Below are 19,026 nucleotides of genomic sequence, written 5' to 3'. Positions count from 1 at the left end.
AATTCTTACTCATCTGTCAAGTTAAGTCCAAGTCTTAGGGGGATATTTTCTCCAACTCTTCAGTACCAGTCCCAGGCACATTAATCCCTCAAGACACTTTGTGAACTGTCTTCTGTAGTATTCACTATGCTACAATATAGTTACTAATGTGGGCTGTCTCTTCTACACCAACTTCCTTCCTACGAGCAGGTACAAATTTTGTATGCATTGAGCACTTATGGCAACTGCTGGCTTTTTTTCTGTACTAAACAAGTGTTTGTAGAATAAACAAATGAATGAATGACAAAAGACTTGTTAAGAGTTCTAAAAGAGTGAAAACTAAAATTTATGTTAAAAAACATAATCTATGTCTGATTCTAATATTTACTATTTTAATGCAAAATACAGAAGGTGACCACAAAAAAAAAAAAAAGGCAAAAGAATTGGCCATAAAATCACTGTGCTTACTTAACATTGTATATTGTAAAATGTATCTACACTTACTAACAATTTAAGAAGGTAAAATTTACATGAAATTTTGGTTTAGGTTAGCACATTTTTAAAGAAAGGTAAAAAACACACATTCATGATAGAGTTGCTTTGAAAATAAATTTGCAAATTTATACCCAAACAATTTATCCTAACTCCTCAAAAGAAAATTTAAAAAAATATTTTAAAGTTTAAACTTTTTTCTTATCATCTACCTTGTATGCTTCAAAAAGTTCTAATTAAGATTTGCTTCCAGGGACGCATGGGGGGGCTCAGTCGGTTAAGTGTCCTACTTCGGCTCAGGTTGTGATCTCTGGTTCCTGAGTTCAAGCCTCATGTCGGGCTCTGTGCTGACAGCTCAGAGCCTGGAGCCTGCTTTGGATTCTGTGTCTCCCTTTCTCTCTATCCCTCCCCCGCTCATTCTCGGTCTCGGTCTCTCTGTCTCTCTGTCTCTCTCTCTCTCTCTCTCTCTCTCTCAAAACATGGATAACCTTTAAAAAATTTTTTTAAAAAGGATTTGCTTCTGGGGCACCTGGTGGCTCAGTCGGTTAAGCAGCCGACTTCAGCTCAGGTCATGATCTTGCGGTCCGTGGGTTCAAGCCCTGTATCGGGCTCTCTGCTGACAGCTCAGAGCCTGGAGCCTGTTTTGGATTCTGTGTCTCCCTCTCTCTCTGACCCTCCCCCGTTCACGCTCTGTCTCTCTCTGTCTCAAAAATAAATAAATGTTTAAAAAAAAAAAAAAGATATACATGTTAAAAAAAAAAAAGATTTGCTTCTGAGAAATCATTGTAATTGTGTGTTACACAAATAAATAGCTATCGATCTATTATTTGGAAGAAAAAGCAGAATTTAAGCATTTACAGGTCTTGTTTACATGTTTTAAAACATACGTGATTTATCAGACATGAATTATATATTTTTACACATTAATGGTTTTCTCAGAAAACTGTCCTAATAATAGAATTCCTCAAATATTTACATATACCTCAGTTTCCAAATCTGTGTCTTGTTTTGATTTTATGAACCACCACCGTCCATCAATTAACTCACTGAGTCATGAACTCATTCAAAGATGTGATCGCCTATATGTTGTGAAAGGTGCTACAGGTGCCATGTACTAGGACCACACAATTTTTCGACACATTACAATTAGGTAAGGGCCTCTGTCAATCTATTCTATTCTCAATTATACGTCTGCCAGATCAATTAAACTAATTAACTCACCCTCCTGCTTAAGACCTCCTTTGACTTCATCCTAAGAAAAAAATTTCCAAATTCTTCTGCATGGTTCTCAGGGTATTCCACAACCCAGCCCCACTCTGCCACGCCCAGCCCTCCCAGCACTTTCAAGGTCATCTTTATTCTTTGTACTAGGCCTGTTCATCTCCCCCACCAGGTCTCTATTTGTGCTGCTGGAATTAACCAGGCTATCCTCACCTGCTTGCCTGCCTTCCCTCCCCCCTTCCCTCCCTCTTTCCTTCCTCCCTTCCTTCCCTCCTTCCTCCCCTCCCTCCCTCCTTCCTCCCTTCCTTCCCTCCCTTCCTCCTCCCTTCCTTCCCTTCCTCCTCCCTTCCTTCCCTCCCTCCTTCCTTCCTCCCTTCCTTCCCTCCCTTTCCTCCTTCCTTCCTCCCTTCCTTCCCTCCCTTTCCTCCTTCCTTCCTCCCTTCCTTCCCTTCCTTCCCTCCTTCCTCCCTTCCTTCCTTCCTTCCTCCTTCCTTCCCCTTCCTTCCCTCCTTCTTCCCTTCCTTCCCTCCTTCCTCCCTTCCTTCCTTCCTTCCCTCCTTCCTCCCTTACTTCCCTCCTTCCTCCCTTCCTTCCCTCCCTCCTTCCTCCCTTCCCTCCCTCCCTCCTCCCTTCCTTCCCTTCCTCCTCCCTTCCTTCCATCCTCCCTTCCCTCCCTCCTTCCTCCCTTCCCCCTTCCCTCCCTCCTTCCTCCCTTCCCCCTTCCCTCCCTCCTTCCTCCCTTCCTCCCCCCTTCCTTCCTTCCTCCCTTCCTTTCCTCCCTCCTTCCTTCCTTCTCTCCCTCCTTCCTTCCTTCTCTCCCTCCTTCCTTCCTCTCCTCCCCCCTTTCTTCCTCCCCTCCCTCTCTCCTTCCTTTCTTCCTCCCCTCCCTCTCTCCTTCCTTTCTTCCCTCCCTCCTTCCTTCTTTCCTCTCCTTCTTTTTTCTTTCTTTCTTTCTTTCTTCTTTCTTTCTTTCTTTCTTTCTTTCTGCCCCTACACTTAGCTAAATCACGTGCAACTTTCAAGCAACATCTTGTCTTAGGAGTCATCTCTAACTATCCGAGGCCACAATCATCTTTTTTAAGGAACAGACTTAAGTTAGGGTTCGCATTTAAAACGTGGCCAGCAATTTGCTCTGTCTAGAGGCTAGCTTTGCTCTGGGTCTGTGTGAATTCAGTCAAGTGACTGCTTCGGTTTCCATCCTAGCCTCCCAGGGAAGTCCTGTTATCCCCCCGACTCCTCTCCATCCTCTCGCCCCACACAGACACTGCAGACCAAGAGCATCAGGAGAAAGCAATGGTTTGAAAAGGCCTCCTCGAACCCTTTAAAGCAGCTACCTTCTTTAGTTCTGGGAAAAGCTCCCTAAGCCTCCCTTCGATCCTGATGAATAATTTCTTGGTTCCCCTTAAACGCTTTCAAAATAGAGACTTTTGTACACATCCTAATAAAAAGGCCCCCACCTTCATTTGTACAAATGTACATATTAAATGATTAACTGATTAACAGGTTTTAAACGATTTCTCGTTAAATGCTAACTTAAAAAAACATTACATAACGCGTGACACTCTTTGGAGATCACCCAATTGACTACGTTCTGTACTATTTACACCACACTCATCTGAATCTACCTTTTCCAGAACTGGCAGCCAAGACACCACAAGATGTAAGTTCTTCAAACACAGCCAGTCCCCACTGCGGGCACATTCTTTCAGCATCTGAATCGCTAAATCGGCTTGACCCTGACCCATAGCAACCTGCAAGACAAAACACAAGACTTGCTGTAGTAAACACCCACTCCAGTGCCTAGCACATGGGGACCGTGCTGACGGACCACTAATTACTGTTATTCTAGGCCGATGAGGACTGAGGGCGGGCCCCGCCTGAGACTAGCTGCACACGCAGTCCAGTCGTGACCTTGACCTGTGAGGGAGTCAAGCTTCCACTGCCCCGTCCATCCTCCTGCCACGAAGCCCAAAGGCCTTGCTCTGCTAGCAGACCCGGAGAGCGGGAGGCCTGTGGCCCAGTGGCCATCCTGCTTGAGAGGAACTAGGAATGCCTTGCTTAGGTTCCTTTTCTGGGTTCTCAGGATAAATAAGTAAGTAAGTAAATAAGTAAGTAAGTAAATAAGAAATTAAGAAAGAAAGAAAATTAAAAATATAATACAAAAAACAGATCTGAGACACAACAGATTCAAATTATCCTACTTTACATACTGAACCAACTCAGTTATTTTGATGAGGGTTCTAAATTTTTAATGTTTGTTTATTTTGAAAGAGAGAAAACGAGCAGAGACAGAGAGAGAGAGAATCCCAGGCAGGCTCCGCACTGTCAGTGCAGATCCCAACATGGGGCTCAATCCCATGAACCGTGAGATCATGACCTAAGCAGAAACCAAGAGTCAGATGCTTAACTGACTGAGCCACCCAGGCGCCCCGAGGGTTCTAAATTTTTAGTAAGAAATACCACTGTGTTGCCATTTCCAACAGCTGTCTTATTTTTGTCCTTCCTTAACAGAAGATTTCTAATACTTTTCTATTTATTAAAAACAAACAGTGCTTAAACTGTTTTGATGCACCTATTAATCTTCCATTGTTAAAATGCAAAAAAAAAAAAAAAAAAAAAACCCCACAAAAGACAAAAAACAGAAAAAAACCAATTTGCTGAACAGAAATTATAGATAATAACAGACAACTCAAGGGCGCCAGGGTGGCTCGCTCAGGTGAGCATCAGACTTCGCCTCAGGTCATGATCTCATGATTCCTGGGTTCGAACCCCATGTCGGGCTTTGTGCTGACAGCTCAGAGCCTGGAACTTGCTTTGGATTCTGTGTCTCCCTCTCTCTCTGCCCCTCCCTCTGCTCATGCTTGCTCGCTCACTCTCTCTCTCTCTCAAAAATAAACATAAAAAAAATAAAAATAGACAACTTAGGATTCTCCAGGAAGCCTCAATCATGTGAAAAAAATCTTGAAGAGTCATAAAACCTCAGAAGAAAACATTTACTACAAAAATTTTAAAATATTTTGTAAAAACCACATCAGGAATGTTTTGAGAAGACGGTTAGCCACTCATCCCCTCAAAAATCTACACCACTGCTTCTTAAATTTATTAAAAATTAACTTAGCATATATAGTCAACAAAGCAACAAAACTTTAAAATAACAGAATTACATCCGTATTTAAAGGCTTTCCTACATTCCAACAACTGTGGAGGACGTTTCAACAGTCAAAACTACTGCGGCTGCAAACAGCTTTGTGCTTCTGGTAAAAGCATTGCTGACAGTAGAATCCATGGCCAGGCCGTCCGCCCGACAGACAGGGCAGGGACTGAGGAGGGATGTGTCCTTATCACAGCAGGAGCAGGGTGAAACCCCATGCCCAGGAGCTGGAGAGGCACCTGCCCATGGGCCCAGGCCCTACCCTCTGGCTGCCTTGTGTCTGGGTCCCCACAATATTTCTACTTCTCCAGTTTTGGTCGTTCTCAAGTGTCTGCTTTGTAATCATTATAATTTTCCCAATAAAAGCAGTTTATTTATTCAGTTGTCAAAACCGACGGTAAACGAATACATTTTCAGACCTGCATGCAGACTGAATCTGAACAAACTAAGCCCCTAGATTTACCTCGAGAAAATGTGCTATATTACACAAGTTTTACTCAACAATTTATATAGTTCAGCTTCTGCAGGTAAATATTGCTGTGATTTACTGTAAAAGCATCCAAGTAAAATTATTCTCAAAAGGTTAGCAATTATTTTAGCTTCCTATTACCGTTACGACAAATTATCACCACTTAGTACGGTAAAACCAGGAACATGCCTGATCAGATTTCTGATCTAACACTAGGGATCTGGCTTTAATATAAAGGTAGTATCACAAGGCTGCGCTCTTCCTGGAGGCTCTGGGAGAGAATCCCTAGGGCACTTTCCCAGCTCCTGGAAGCCTGCCACACCTCCTCCTTGAGCCCACCCCTCCATCACTGGCCCCACTACCCCCGTCTCCACTCCACCTCCTGGGCTGCCCCCCACGGCTCCATCACCAGCCCCCCCACCCCCCGACTCCGCCTCCTGGGCTGACCCCCACCGCTCCATCACTGCCCCCTCCCCCTGCCCCTGCCTCCACTCCCCCTCCCCGGCTGCCTAGCAGGGCATGCAGACACTGAAGTACATGGCAGAACTCCCTCTGGGGGGAGCCTGGGGACCAGGACGTGGGCACTGTGGGGGGGCCAACAGGATGGACCAACAGGATGGACCATGGCAGGGAGACCAAAGCTGGGCCGAAGCAGCAGGTCTCTCTGCTCACCTGGTGGTAGCACTCTCCTCCACGCTCAGCGTTAGCCAGCTCCTGCAGCTCCTGGGAAGGATCTGCACCCGGGGAGATGATTATCAAGACGGGCTCAATCTCCAGTGTCTCTTTGTAGAGGCGTTTGAGATTTAGAGGGAGCGGGGACAGCTCTTTCAGTCCTGGAAGATACAGATTAGAGACGTGAAAACTTTGTAGCAACCTGATTCAGACAAAAGTCTGTTAAATCTAATTGCAGGATGTAATACAGAGAAGAACCGGCTGACTTAATCCCGTACAGTTTTCTCACTGCGAGATCCCTCACTCACCAGCAATAACTCACATCTGTCGGATGCCGGAGGTGCCGGACATTTCTCTGAATGCTCTACACTTGGGATATCAGCGACTCACTGCACCACCACCAGGCAGGCACTCTGACTGCCTCATCCAGCACAGGAAGAAACACACCATCAGGGTTGTGGCCTCAATAGGTAACTTTCTGCCTACAAGAGAAGACTGAACCCAACCATCCGTCTCTACCACTATTCACTCATTTCTATGATAACCGGGTGCCTGCTCTGTGCTGTGCACTGGAAATCAGATTTCCGCATGACCTAGTGAACGATTTCACTGTCATGATACACGAGGGCTATGTCTTACGCCCACGCGTTATGAGAAAAAAAAAAAAGTGGTACAGAAGGAAAAGAATATAAGTTTGGAGACAGAATACGTAAGCTCTCAGTTTAGCCATTGACCCTGTACAAATCACTAAAATACTCTGTGCCCAGTGTCCTTGGTTGTAAAAAAAAAAAAAAAAAAAAAGCATAAAACAATCCATAGGCCATTTGGGAGCAAAACAGGATACGATAATAAAAAAGATTCCACATATTCATCACCTACTCTATGCTAGGCACTATGCCAGATATTTATTTTACATATAAGAAAACTGATAATCAAAGAAACTGAATTTGCCAAAGGCCACCCAGCTGCTGCTGACTGTATTCAACATAGTTCACCTGTGCGTCCTCTGACTCTGAAGCTTTTCACAAATTCAAGTCCTATACAGACAAGAAACTGTAATTTTGCTATTATGTTGAAACCTCCTTAACTAAAATTTAAATGTTTCCATGACTAACGTATTGAATAAAAGCCAAGCTAAAGAAGGCCCACTTCAATTAGTACCCGTTCATACTTGTATGCACTGAGCTAAACAAAACAAAAAACAAAAAACAAAACGAAACAAAACGGACTGGACACAGGAGTCGAAACCAGGATCAGCAGAACCTAACAGAACGCCTACAGAGGCAGCAGGGGCGTTCCTGCGTCTTCGACACTGCACCCTAGAAATTCTAAAATCACCGGAAAAGGACACTCTTAAAACTTTCTGTAGCAAGCACTTCAGAATATAGATTCAGGGGCGCCTGAGCGGCTTGGTCACTTAAGCGTGCCACTTTGGCTCGGGTCGTGATCTCACAGCTCCTGAGTTCAAGTCCCACGTTGGGCTCTGTGTTTTAGGAGGGAGCCTGCTTCGGATCCTCTGTCCCTCTCTGTGCCCCTCCCACACTCGCACTGCCTCTCTCAAGAATGAACATTAAAAAGGCCCTTCTGGATAACCAGGCTGAAAAGACACATTTCACGTGTGGCCCATGCCCTCCACTCCTCACGAGAGGAAAGAATGATAAGAAATGTCAAGAGCAGAAATATCCCTAATCTCCAGGAATTTGCCCCAATAGCCTCTGAAAGTTGAACTGCGTCTGTAGCATGCTGTATGAATTTTAATTTTAACTAAGTCGACATGGCTAACAATCACCCTGTTTTAAGACCCGATCAAAAGGAATTCTTATGGACTTGCGACCGTGTAACTAGAAATGTTTTCATTTACTGAACACATTTATTCCTAAATGCAATAAACATTCTAGGCCAAATAAATGCACTACCTGATATTGTGAAATATATCCTAAGTCTTAGAAATGGGCCTGGCCTTTGACTCAGGAATTTAAATTACAATAATTTAAGAAATAATCCAGGATGTGAGTGCAGAAGCAGGCACAGAGGATTTCATCCAGGCTGTTGATATTAGTGGCAAGAGGGCAACACACTGAGGAGTCTGAGAGCCATACAGGAAGGCTGAAGTTACAGAAACGGTGCATTTAGAAGTACTTTCCTGAAAAGCAGATTACTCAACAGACAACAGTCCACACTGTAATATACACACTTACGTGCTCGAACAGAATAGAAAGAACTGCATTAACAATGACTAGTAACAAGCGTTTCCTGTTTTCCATTCTTCCCCATCTCCTCACGGAGCTCTATTTACATGTATCATGTGATAAAAATGTCAGGATACATATATTTCCCTACAAAATAACTACTGACTGAAACGTGTTCTTTTGGAAATTATATGCCAATATAGAACTCTCAAAATTTAAAATACAGGGGCGCCTGGATGGCTCAGGTGGTTAAACGTACAACTTTCAGCTCAGGTCATGATCTTGCAATTTGTGAATTTGAGCCCCGCGTGGGGCTCAACGCTCTCCATGCAGAGCCTGGAGCCAGCATTGGATCCTCTGTCCCCCTCTCTCTGCCCCTCCCCGGCTCACGCACTCTCTCTCAAAAATAAATTTAAAAATTAAAAAAATTTAAATGCAGACTGCCACATCATGTCTTAACAGACCATTTACTCGATGAGGACAGGAGTCATGTCTTGTGCTCACCATTTTACATGCACACTCTAACATAAATTCAAATATTCCTTCTAAAGTTAAAATTCCACAGAAAAATATATGTTCATTAGCTCATTTTACACAGTATTTCAAACTATTGGAACATTCTGGATTAGAGAAAAAATCCTGAAAAATAGACCATTTATGACACAAGTCATGTTCATGCTACTTTGAATTTCATATTAGCTCTTCTGCCCACAAAACTCCAATGTAATAACCCTACTGCATTTTAAGTGAACTAATGTTCATATATTATCATTGGTTTTACTAGCCCAAGTAACTTCAACTCATTCTATCATTAAGACTGTTAGTGTGAATCATCCAGAACTATTCCATGAAACTGAAGAGTCAAAGATGTTCACTGCATTGTGAATTATCACAGTACAGAACTACTTACATATCACTGGGATCGTGGGCCTGGGTGGTTCAGTCAGTTAAGTGTGTGATTCTTGCTTTTGCTGCTCAGGTTATGATGCCGGGTCGTGGGATCGAGCCCTGGGTCAGGCTCTGTGCTGACAAGCATAGACCTGCTTACGATTCTCTCTCCCTCTGCCCCTCCCCTGTTCCCTCTCTCTCTCTCTCTAATAAAATAAGATTTTTTAAAAAAAAATCACTGGAATTTAAAATTTTGACCATTCATCTTTAAACCGTGTCATTTCTTTTAAAAGTAAAAAAAGAACAAAAATGAGTCAAAGAAATAAACCTTTATTGCATTCTATTTTACTCAGATAAAATACTGAAATAATAAAAAAGAAATAATTTGCAGTTTAAAAAGGAAAGAATATCAATTCTGTACTTTTTGAGTACCTGAGTAAAAAAAGCAGCAAATTAACATCAAACTATTATAGGAGGTAAGGGTAACAGACTCATTCTTGCTCCCTCACCTCATCCTCCCCAACAAAGAGACCGACAAGCTTCTAGTGTACAAAATCCCACTTCCTCATTAGAGATAAAACATATCACAAACGTCAGCAAAGAGAAAGAAAACCGACAACCACTATCTAACGTAAGATGCTCTTTAGAAACGGACTAATCCTCGAACCTAGAAACAAAAAGCCACACGTTTTGTGGAGGCCGAATCCCAACCCTAACTGTTTCAAGATTCCTGTCCTTGGTTGTGCAAACACTCACCTAGGCACTGCTGGGAAGGCACTCCGCAGGTGGAATTTTGGTTAGGGATATTACAAGAGCATTAACCTCAATTATCCCAGCGGGCCAATGAATCACTAGGACCCTGAAAAGCCTGCAAAGTCAAGGAGACGCCACAGAGAGAGGCAGGGAGGATGAGGCGGAGGAGAGAGCAGAGGGACATATGGGGAGCCTGAGGAAGCATCAGTCGGCCACTGCTGGCTGTGACGTGGAGGAAGGGCCTCTAACCTGGAGGCGGACTCCAGGGACAGAGAGGAAATGCCGACCTCAATCCTGCAAGGGCACGCGGCTGAATCGTGCAATTCAGTGAGCCTCCCCGTAAGAGCAGAGCGGCCAACGCCTGCACTTAGCCCCGTGGGATCTGCAGCGGAGAACCCAGGCCAGCCACCGGGCTACTGACCTCCCCTCTAGAGCCGGGAGATACTACATGGACGTTGTTCTAAGCTGCTAATTGGTGGCAATGTGTTACAGAGGCAACAGAAGATGAATATGCATGTTCTTCTGTCCTTCCCCTTGCTGTCCCACACAGCTTCATGAGACAGATGGAGCCGTGGAAGCAAGGTCCCCCTGGACGGGACACAGGCACGACTAAGGGAAGGGGCTGGGGAGCGGAGGGCTGCGAGGCTCGGAGACTGTCCCCTGGAGAGTCTTCCTGCGGCCGCGGCGCCCTCCGCAAACGCGCCTCCTACCAGCCTCACCATGCAGCACAAACCCTGCTCAGAGCAGCTACTCAAAGCCGAACGTGACCAGCATAACTCAAGTCGGAGTATGTGCATGTGGTGACTGCTATCGTGAAAAAGTAACAGATGTGGCTGGTACACGTGAGCTTGGAGGACTCTAGTGATGCGCCTAAGCTTCTGGGACGGCTCTACTACACCGAAATGGACACCACTTAAAACACAACTGTTTAAGTTACTGCTTTAAAGTTTATACATTATAAAAAGGATTGCTTAAACTTAATAAAAATCTTTCTGTATGAATGATGCTTGAAAAATTACATTTGAAATCAAATCTTTAGAATTTCATTAGAAAGATAAGTGCTTGTCATTCTCTAGCAATTTGAATTTTTAAAACTTATTCATACAATAAAAACTCCAATTTTATATGAAAACTCTATTAATAAAACCACTTGACCAAATACAAAGTCATCTACCCATATACCAGTTTATATAACTTTTGCTTAAAAATAGGCAGAATATGGTTTTTAGAAGTATATTAAACTTACAAAGCATTCGAATATGTGAACACCAGGAGGTTTTTAGTTAATGCTGTTAAGCCTTAAATACCATTTAACCTGAAGGTGAAATAGCACCGCCACGAAGTGTTCCAAAGAGTGGGCACGAGGTCACACTACAAGGTCAGCAGGAAAGATCTGCTGTGACGCGGTACAAGGACTGGGGGACGGAGAAAAGAACGGACTCTTACCAACTGCTCCGAAAAGTGCCTCGTTTTACTTAAACTCACATCAAGTTATAGAAACATACAATAAATGTATAGATAAGCCAGAAATATATTAGATAGTGTTGAGTCCCACAAAGAGAATTAAAACAGGCTGATGTGTTGGTACCGATCAGATGGCCCAGAGAGACCTCTCTGGAAAGGCAATATTGTAAGTTAACATCTGAATGACACAAAGAAGCCATGCATTTAAAAAGAAAAAAAAAAAAAAAAAAATGGTGCATCCATCCAATGCCTGGAGCTCATCACAAGAAGTGATATATGAAAGTGCTGCATCACCAAATTGTACCCCTGGAACACTATATGTAAACCGTAACAGAATTTTTAAAAAATAACATTTTTTCTTAAAAGGTATACAAGAGAATAGTAATCTTTACTACTGGAGAACTCGGAACTATTATTCAGGACATTGGAAGATATCCCTGTATTAAATAAAGTCTCCAAGAAAGGATTAAGAATAAAAAAAAAAAAAAAAAGGAGAAAATGCCGCAAACAGACGGTGCAAAGGTCCTGAGACTATCCTGCCCACTTAGGCAAAGGGGGAAGCATGAACAATGTAAGATGAGGTCAGAGAAGCGGAGTCTTATAAGCTTATGCAAGGAAGCTGGATTTTATTCTAAGTGTTTTGAGAAGATTTTGGAGATTTTATGCAAAAAGAGAGATAATTTGGTTTGAACTTTTTAAAGGTTACACAGCTTTATGAAAAGAATGGACTGGAAAGGAAGCAAGAGCTAAAGTAGGGAGACCTGAGTAAGAAGAGAGCCACTGATGGAACATATATTTATAGCCTCTGTGCTCAGAAGCTGTTTAAGGCAGAGGAACACAACCATAAAATAAATGTGTGCCCTCACGTGGCTTCTACTCTAGTTGGAGAACAATTAATAAACACATTAATAACAGAATGTCAGAGAGTACTAACAGTTACGGAGAAAACAAGATAGAAGAGTGTGAATACGGGATTTTAGACGGAGCCCTGAGGGAAATCTTTGCTGGAAAAATGCCATTTGAGCAGAGAAGTGGGGAAGACGCCGGGGGAGGGGGAGAGCTCCCTTGGAAGAAGGAACAGCAAATGCAAAGGCCCTGAGACTGCAGAAACGCACTGGGGGCTGCCGAACAGGAAAACGGACGGCGGACACGGCTGGAAGGGGCTGAACGAGGGTGGGAGTGGTAGGAGAACATTGGGAGGACTCAGGAAAGGAGCGACTCACCAGGGGGCGATGGACTGAGGACCCATGCCATCTAGGCGCTCTTGCTGCCACGCTGAGAATAAACTGGGCATGGGCAGAAAAGCAGCCTCGAAAACAGCAGCCCTGCTCACGTGACAGTGACTTAAAGCGGGTAGACGGCCGCAGAGGGGTGAGCAGTGACCGCGCTCTGTGTATGTTCTGACGGCACGGCCACAGCGACGACGGGAGCTGAGGGGAGAGGTGTTGAGCCTCTGCACTCGGTTGGCAGCGATGACACCAAAGGAGTTAATTCACGGCAAACCTGAGAGATGGAGCCCAGAAAACCTGCTGGTTTGTCAAACCTGCCGCCGCGAGGCTGGTCCGTCCGCTGGCACCTGCCGTGAGGCCGTTCCCTCCGGAGCGTCTGCCGCGGGCCACGGCTAAGGGCCTCGGTTACAACAGGAAGCGAGCGGGTACTTCGCACCGGGACGCTCACACCTTCGTTCCAACACGTCGTTTTCCAGAGCCAACGTCACGCGTCTGTAACCGGTGCAGGAGTCACTGTCTAGCTGTCCTGTTCACATCCGTGCGTCGGCGAGCAAAGTCCCCAGCTAGGAGCATCGGCCACACCACCTGACGGGCGCCTACTGCCCGCTGGACAACCCCCCCCCCCGCCAGGACTTCTTTCGGGGAGGCATCCCCGGGACTCTGAGGGGGGCACGGCGGGACATTTCAGATGGAGGCCAGGAGGCCCGGCCCCGTGCACGGAACACACAGGCAGGGACGAACGGGGCTCCACAAGCTGCGCGGGGCACAGGGACGGGCAGATACAGGAGGAGACAGACAGAAGCGGAGAAGGGAGAGTCCTGCCCTTCCCCCGCCGCGGGTCCCCCTTCCTCACTGCCATGCGCCTGGGACCGGCGTGTGTCGCTCACAACCAGAAGTCACGGGGCCGAGCATCCTGCCAGAGCGCAGCGACCGCAGCGCAGGAGGCGAGCGCTCCACGCGCCGTCCGCGCCGAAGGGACGCGAGGCCCAGCACGCACCCTCTCGACTCCGTGTTCCCGCCCGCAGCCTGCCACGTGACCCGTCCGCTGGGGGGGGGGGGGGAGGGCCTCACGCCGCGTGCGCAAGCTCACGTACACGTACACGTGCTGGCGGAGGGGGCGGGGCAGGGGGCATAGACAGCCTGTGCCGGCACATCCCCCAAGAAGAGGCTCGAGGCTGTCCTCGCAGGTCCTCGATCATGAGTGGAGGCGGGTCACCGCAGGGGCGGGGCTCCTGCAGCACGCGGGTGTCCCCGCAAGAAGTAAATACGGGAAGCACCGCCCACCCGGGACACACGGCCACACCTCCCCGTGCACACCCGACTCCCCGTGCACACCCGACTCCCCCGCACCCCTGTCCTTGGAGACGGAGTCCGCCCGCAGCGCTGACGACTCGGTCACCTCCCGGCATGTAACCGTGTCTGCTCTCAGTCACACAGCGGCTCTCGGTGTCGCCAGTGACCGCTGCCCGAGTGCGCAAGCCCCGCGTCAGTCCTCAGGGACAAGACGACGGTCGCCGGCACGGGAACTTGCCAGTGACAAGCGTGCAAAACCTGGTGTACTGCCCCCAGCTCCCGAAGACGACGTCGCTAAGTCATGTTAGGCTCGCGGGACTGGAACACACACAGCTGGAACACACAGTGTCATACACGAGTAAGATGCTGGGGGCCGATGGAGAACTTCTAGCGACAACGCCAGGGCACTTGGTTACCTAGGCCCGATCTTCTACTTTCCACCTACTTCGGGATGAAGACCGCTATTCTCGGAAGGGGCTCCTTTCGCTAAAATACGGGCCTTAACATGGCTTCTCCACGTTTTCCTGAGCAAATCAAAATACAGTCTATAGAACTTACTTACAAACGAACCCTACCTTTTAATCCTCTAAGACTACATTAAAGATGTAAATAATGGACTGCATGGTTTGTAATCTGAAAGACGCACACACTCTTCGTTTTTTTACAGCAAAAATAACTCGTTTTGAAGACTTCCCCCCGACCCCAGACTACGGTCATTTACTTGTTTTGTCTAAATCAAACATTTGATTCCCTGCTTTAAAGTCCTAATCAAGAACAAATGTATAAATGTCTAAAGGGCGTTCACAAGAAAAAAGTTTTTAAATTTCAAACACCTTAACTAAATGCAGGCTGTCAACTATGCATCAAAGTGAATACATTAAGTACAGTTACATCCAACACCCATTTATCTTTAATCCAGTAGAGGCGGTAAGATAAGCAGAATGAAGGGTAAGACCCTCTAATATTCTAAACTAAGGTCAACATAAAATAAAATGTAAATTAACAAAATAATTCAGGTCAGTGCTCAAGTTCCAGAAGAGTCCCACACTTACCCAGAGCTTTGCAGGCAAACATGCCCATGGCACTTTGCAGTCTGTCTGGTCTGAGCGCCTGCACCACGAGAACCTTCAAAGAAAGTGCAGGGTAGTTTTAAACAATACAGTTCACACAACAGGTTTAAACAATAACGTTAGTTAATGAAACATGTATTTACTAACATGTCAGCACTGATCAATGTGGCACAATATTTACTTACACAGTCACAGTAAGTATATACAAAGACATATTTTTAATAAGGAAAATATTAACTAAAAGTCCATTTATTTCTTCAAGTTTATCATCAGAAGTCAACACGAGCATGTCATTGTCACAGGGTCAGCTATGTCTTCAGTATCCAGGAAGTGGCCACGTGGCAGCTGCCAACGAGGGTATAAAGGTGAGGCACTTTTGATGATCGTAGAGCAGAGGCCCAGAAATCTTGTCTAAAATTTTCAAATCACTGTTTTCATGCTCAAACATGTATATACCCAGGTGTTTAAGTTTTCAAGAAACGTGCTTCCTAGCTTCCTTTCCTTTCATCTCAAGCCACACTTGGTACAGGAGCACTGACCAAGGACATACAAGAAGACACCAGCACCAGCAGCCTGGTGACCGGGGACACCCCTTCCCAGAGAGCCCGCCAGCTCTAAGCCCTGGCCTACCCCAAAGACCAGAACCCTCCAGTAAGTTCAGTGCTCCGTTTGATACAAAACGGGAGAGGAGGGCCTGGGCCTCACGAGGCGGTGTTTCCCACGGACAGAACCCGGGAAATGAGAGAAGAAGCCGCACACTCTAACTTTAATGTCTTCCTGTGAGACTCTCTCTCTCCTGAAAAATCACCCTTTGGGCTACAGCACACAGAGACACCCAGGCACGCCTGCCAGTGACCACACTGTCTGGGCCCACGGCAAAAGCAGAAAGCCCTTCCCCACGTTAACATCACATGACATCCAAAGGCAGAACTTTCATTTAAGTGGCTTCTGGATGACAAGAGAAGTATCAGATATTTTTATGCATTTAGAGAACTTACCTGCTGAAATAAGGAAACTTTCTTTGCAAGAATAGACGGAAACTCTTGCTCACACATTGAAGTGTGATAGTAAGTACGCCACAGCGCTTCATCGTCAAAGCAGAGGGTCTGATAAAGACTAGGGAGAGTAATCTACAACACAAAAATAACCCTACACGGTGAGCTACAAGCAAATATGAGTCTGTGTGTATATATATGTATTACTAAAAAGGTAAATGGAAACTAATTATTGATAGATGCTTATCAGTTGTTTTCCCCTTTATATTGGCTTATCTAATTATTTCTAGATCAGAAATAGTATGGTTAGGGTCGCCAGGGTGGCTCAGTAGGTTAGGCGTCTGACTTCAGCTCAGGTCATGATCTCACAGTTCGTGCGTTCGAGCCCCACATTGGGCTCTGTGCTGACAGCTCGGAGCCTGGAGCCTGCTTCGGATTCTGTGTCTCCCTCTCTCTCTCTCTGCCCCTCCCCGCTCACACTCTGTCTCTCTCTCTCTCTCTCTCAAAACTAAATAAACATTAAAAAAAATAGTATGGTTAGACTTATCCAATCCAGAATTAGATAAAATTCGACATTTCCAAAGTAGTATCAGCTCAATATTTGCAAGTTAACAAATCTTTTCTTGACATAAAAACATTTGTACTTATCTCCACCTTGTGGAGAAAGGAATCCTTTGTTAAAAACCAGTACATTTTTTACTGAGTCCTGACGGACATGTCCACGGGCACGTTAAGCACCACAACAGAGTTCTACAAGAGATTATAAAAATATGCTGAATTTCACATCAACATCAAATCCTGAATAGAACATGGTTTTTCTAAACCACATTCATTTATGCTGCACTCATGAGCACGTTGCTTCCTTTGCCTCTAGATGTTCTAAATTTCTACTTATTAATGTCTACACAAGAGTCCTCATAAATTTCTACTGTGCGTTCAATATTCTCCTTAAACAATTATCATCTCTCAGGGATGTTCTTCAACATATTCATTTCCTTCTACCTCAAATAGTATTCTCTCTTCCAAACTTTGTTTTTAATCTTTTTCAGCCTTCTTTGTGGTATAATTGACGAAATAGTACCTATTTGAGTGCTCTGATAAGCATTTATTTACACTGCGATAATTACCACAATGAAACAAATTCACATTAACTCAAAAGTTACCATTTTTTGTAATAAGAACACTCAAAATCCACTCTTAGTAAATTTAAAGTATACAATACGGTACTGTTACATAGAGCCACCATGTTACATTAGATTCTCTAGAACTTACTCACCTTATAGTCAAACATTTGTACCCAGTGTCCAACTTCTCTCCCCATTTCACACATCCCCCAGCTCCATTCTGTGGAATGGCAGCCTCCATTCTCCTCTCAGCTTTACTTAGTTCACGTTTTTATGGATGAATAATATTCTATTACAGAGGGATAGATCGCATTCTCTTTATCCGTTCATCCACTGATAGACATGCAGGTTGTTACAACACAGTAAAACCTTGGTGTGCGAGGAACTCGTTCTGCCAGTGTTCCACAAGATGAGGAAACTTTTCTAATAAATTTTAACTTGATAAATGAGCGATGTCTTGCAATACGAGTAGTATGTGATGCCCAATGTCACAACTGAGCCAATGGTCCGTGAAGTTCGCTTGGATATACAAGCGCTCTGGATTACAAGCAAGTTTCCAGAACAAATTATGCTAACAAACCAAGATTTTACTGTATATCTTGGTTGTTCTAAATAATGCTGCAATAAACATGGGAGTACAGATATCTCAGACACCTATTTCCTTTCCTTTGGATTTACACCCAGAAGTAGCAGTGCTGGATCACATGGTAGTTCTAGTTTTAATTTTTTTGAGGAATCTCCACACTGTGTTTCATAATGGCTGCACCATTGTCTATGCTCACCAACAGTGCACGGTTTCCCTTTCCTCCACAACCTGGTCATTGCTGGTTATCTCTTGTCTTTCCAATTATAGCCATCCTAACAGTCATGAATTAATAATACCTCATTGTGGTTTTTATTTGCATTTCCCTAATGACTACTGACATTGAACACCTTTTTATATACCTGTCGGCCATTTGTGTGTCTTCTTTAGAAAAATGTCTATTCAGGTCCTTTGTCCATTAAAAAAAAATTTTTTTCTTTTTTTTTTTTAGTACAGTTGACACACAATGTCACGTTACCCTCAGATAGACAACACAGTGATTCAGCATGTGTAAACTATGCCACGTTCACAAGTATGACAACCGTCTGTCACCATACAGCGCTATTATGGTACCACTGACCACATTCCCTCCGCTGTGCCTTCTATTCCCGTGACGTATTCATTCCACAACTGGAAGCCTGTACCTCCTTCTCCCCTTCACCCACTTTGCCCATCCCCACCCCTGGCAAGTTCTCTTCCAATTATCAACAGTGGGCTACAAGAACAGAAATGTAAATCTGTAGAGATGGAGGATTTTTATGGAAAATGATGGCAAATTGGGAAGATCTGTATCTGCAGGGCTAGAATGTCACATAAAATAAACATAAACCAAGTACTTAAGGATGTTTCATCCAAAGAGTCGTATTCATATGTAATTAACCCACGATAGTGCCCAAATTTCATCATGTAAGTTAACTAAAATTAAATTTATACAGCATAAAATTAAATACATTTCAATTTAATTATTTTTAATAAGTGATCTAAACCTATTAGGACAACACTTGATGGCGGTCCATTAAATTTAGTTGCAATTAGTGTATAAGGGCCTACCGCTACCAATTTAGGCTACACATTCTATACTCGTTATAGATTTGGCCAGGAATTAGAGCCGGCTACACTGCAGTTAGGAAGCCCTCTGGCTTCACATCACCCGGGGTGGAGCTCTGGTTCGGTGCCACCACAGCACAAGTATCTGTCCTACTCTCCACGGTGTAGGTTCACCGAGTGCCGTCTCTATGTGTTACGCAACATGTATTTGTCACTCCACTGGCACTACGCTCACCAGTACGGACACTAAATAAATGATTAATGGAACAATTAGTGATAATAAAGCAGAATCCATTTACTTTATTCAACAAATATTTATGAAAGAAACGCAAGAAAGAATGGCAGTGAAAAGCCCAGACTCTGCATCAAGGAGCCCAACTTCAAATCCTGACTCTACTTTCTAAGTG

General features: G+C 44.6%; 1 protein-coding gene across 3 annotated transcripts in view; it reads right to left on the bottom strand.

The window, feature by feature from the left end:
* DYNC2H1 (dynein cytoplasmic 2 heavy chain 1) overlaps positions 1-19,026 on the bottom strand; it is a 341,058-nt gene that overhangs the window by 149,163 nt on the left and 172,869 nt on the right. For all 3 annotated transcript variants that reach the window (XM_030333927.1, XM_030333929.1, XM_030333928.1), the window contains exons 74-77: positions 15,869-16,000; positions 14,853-14,925; positions 5,985-6,145; positions 3,318-3,443 (exon numbers count right to left, since the gene is read on the bottom strand). In XM_030333927.1, coding sequence (XP_030189787.1) covers positions 3,318-3,443; positions 5,985-6,145; positions 14,853-14,925; positions 15,869-16,000 — 492 coding nt within the window. The remainder of the gene's footprint in view (positions 1-3,317; positions 3,444-5,984; positions 6,146-14,852; positions 14,926-15,868; positions 16,001-19,026) is intronic.

The sequence above is a fragment of the Lynx canadensis genome, chromosome D1, assembly GCF_007474595.2.
Source record: "Lynx canadensis isolate LIC74 chromosome D1, mLynCan4.pri.v2, whole genome shotgun sequence".
Lineage (NCBI taxonomy): Eukaryota > Metazoa > Chordata > Mammalia > Carnivora > Felidae > Lynx > Lynx canadensis.
The sequence above is the reverse complement of the archived record's forward strand: the minus strand, read 5'-3'. Positions and strand labels throughout refer to the sequence as shown.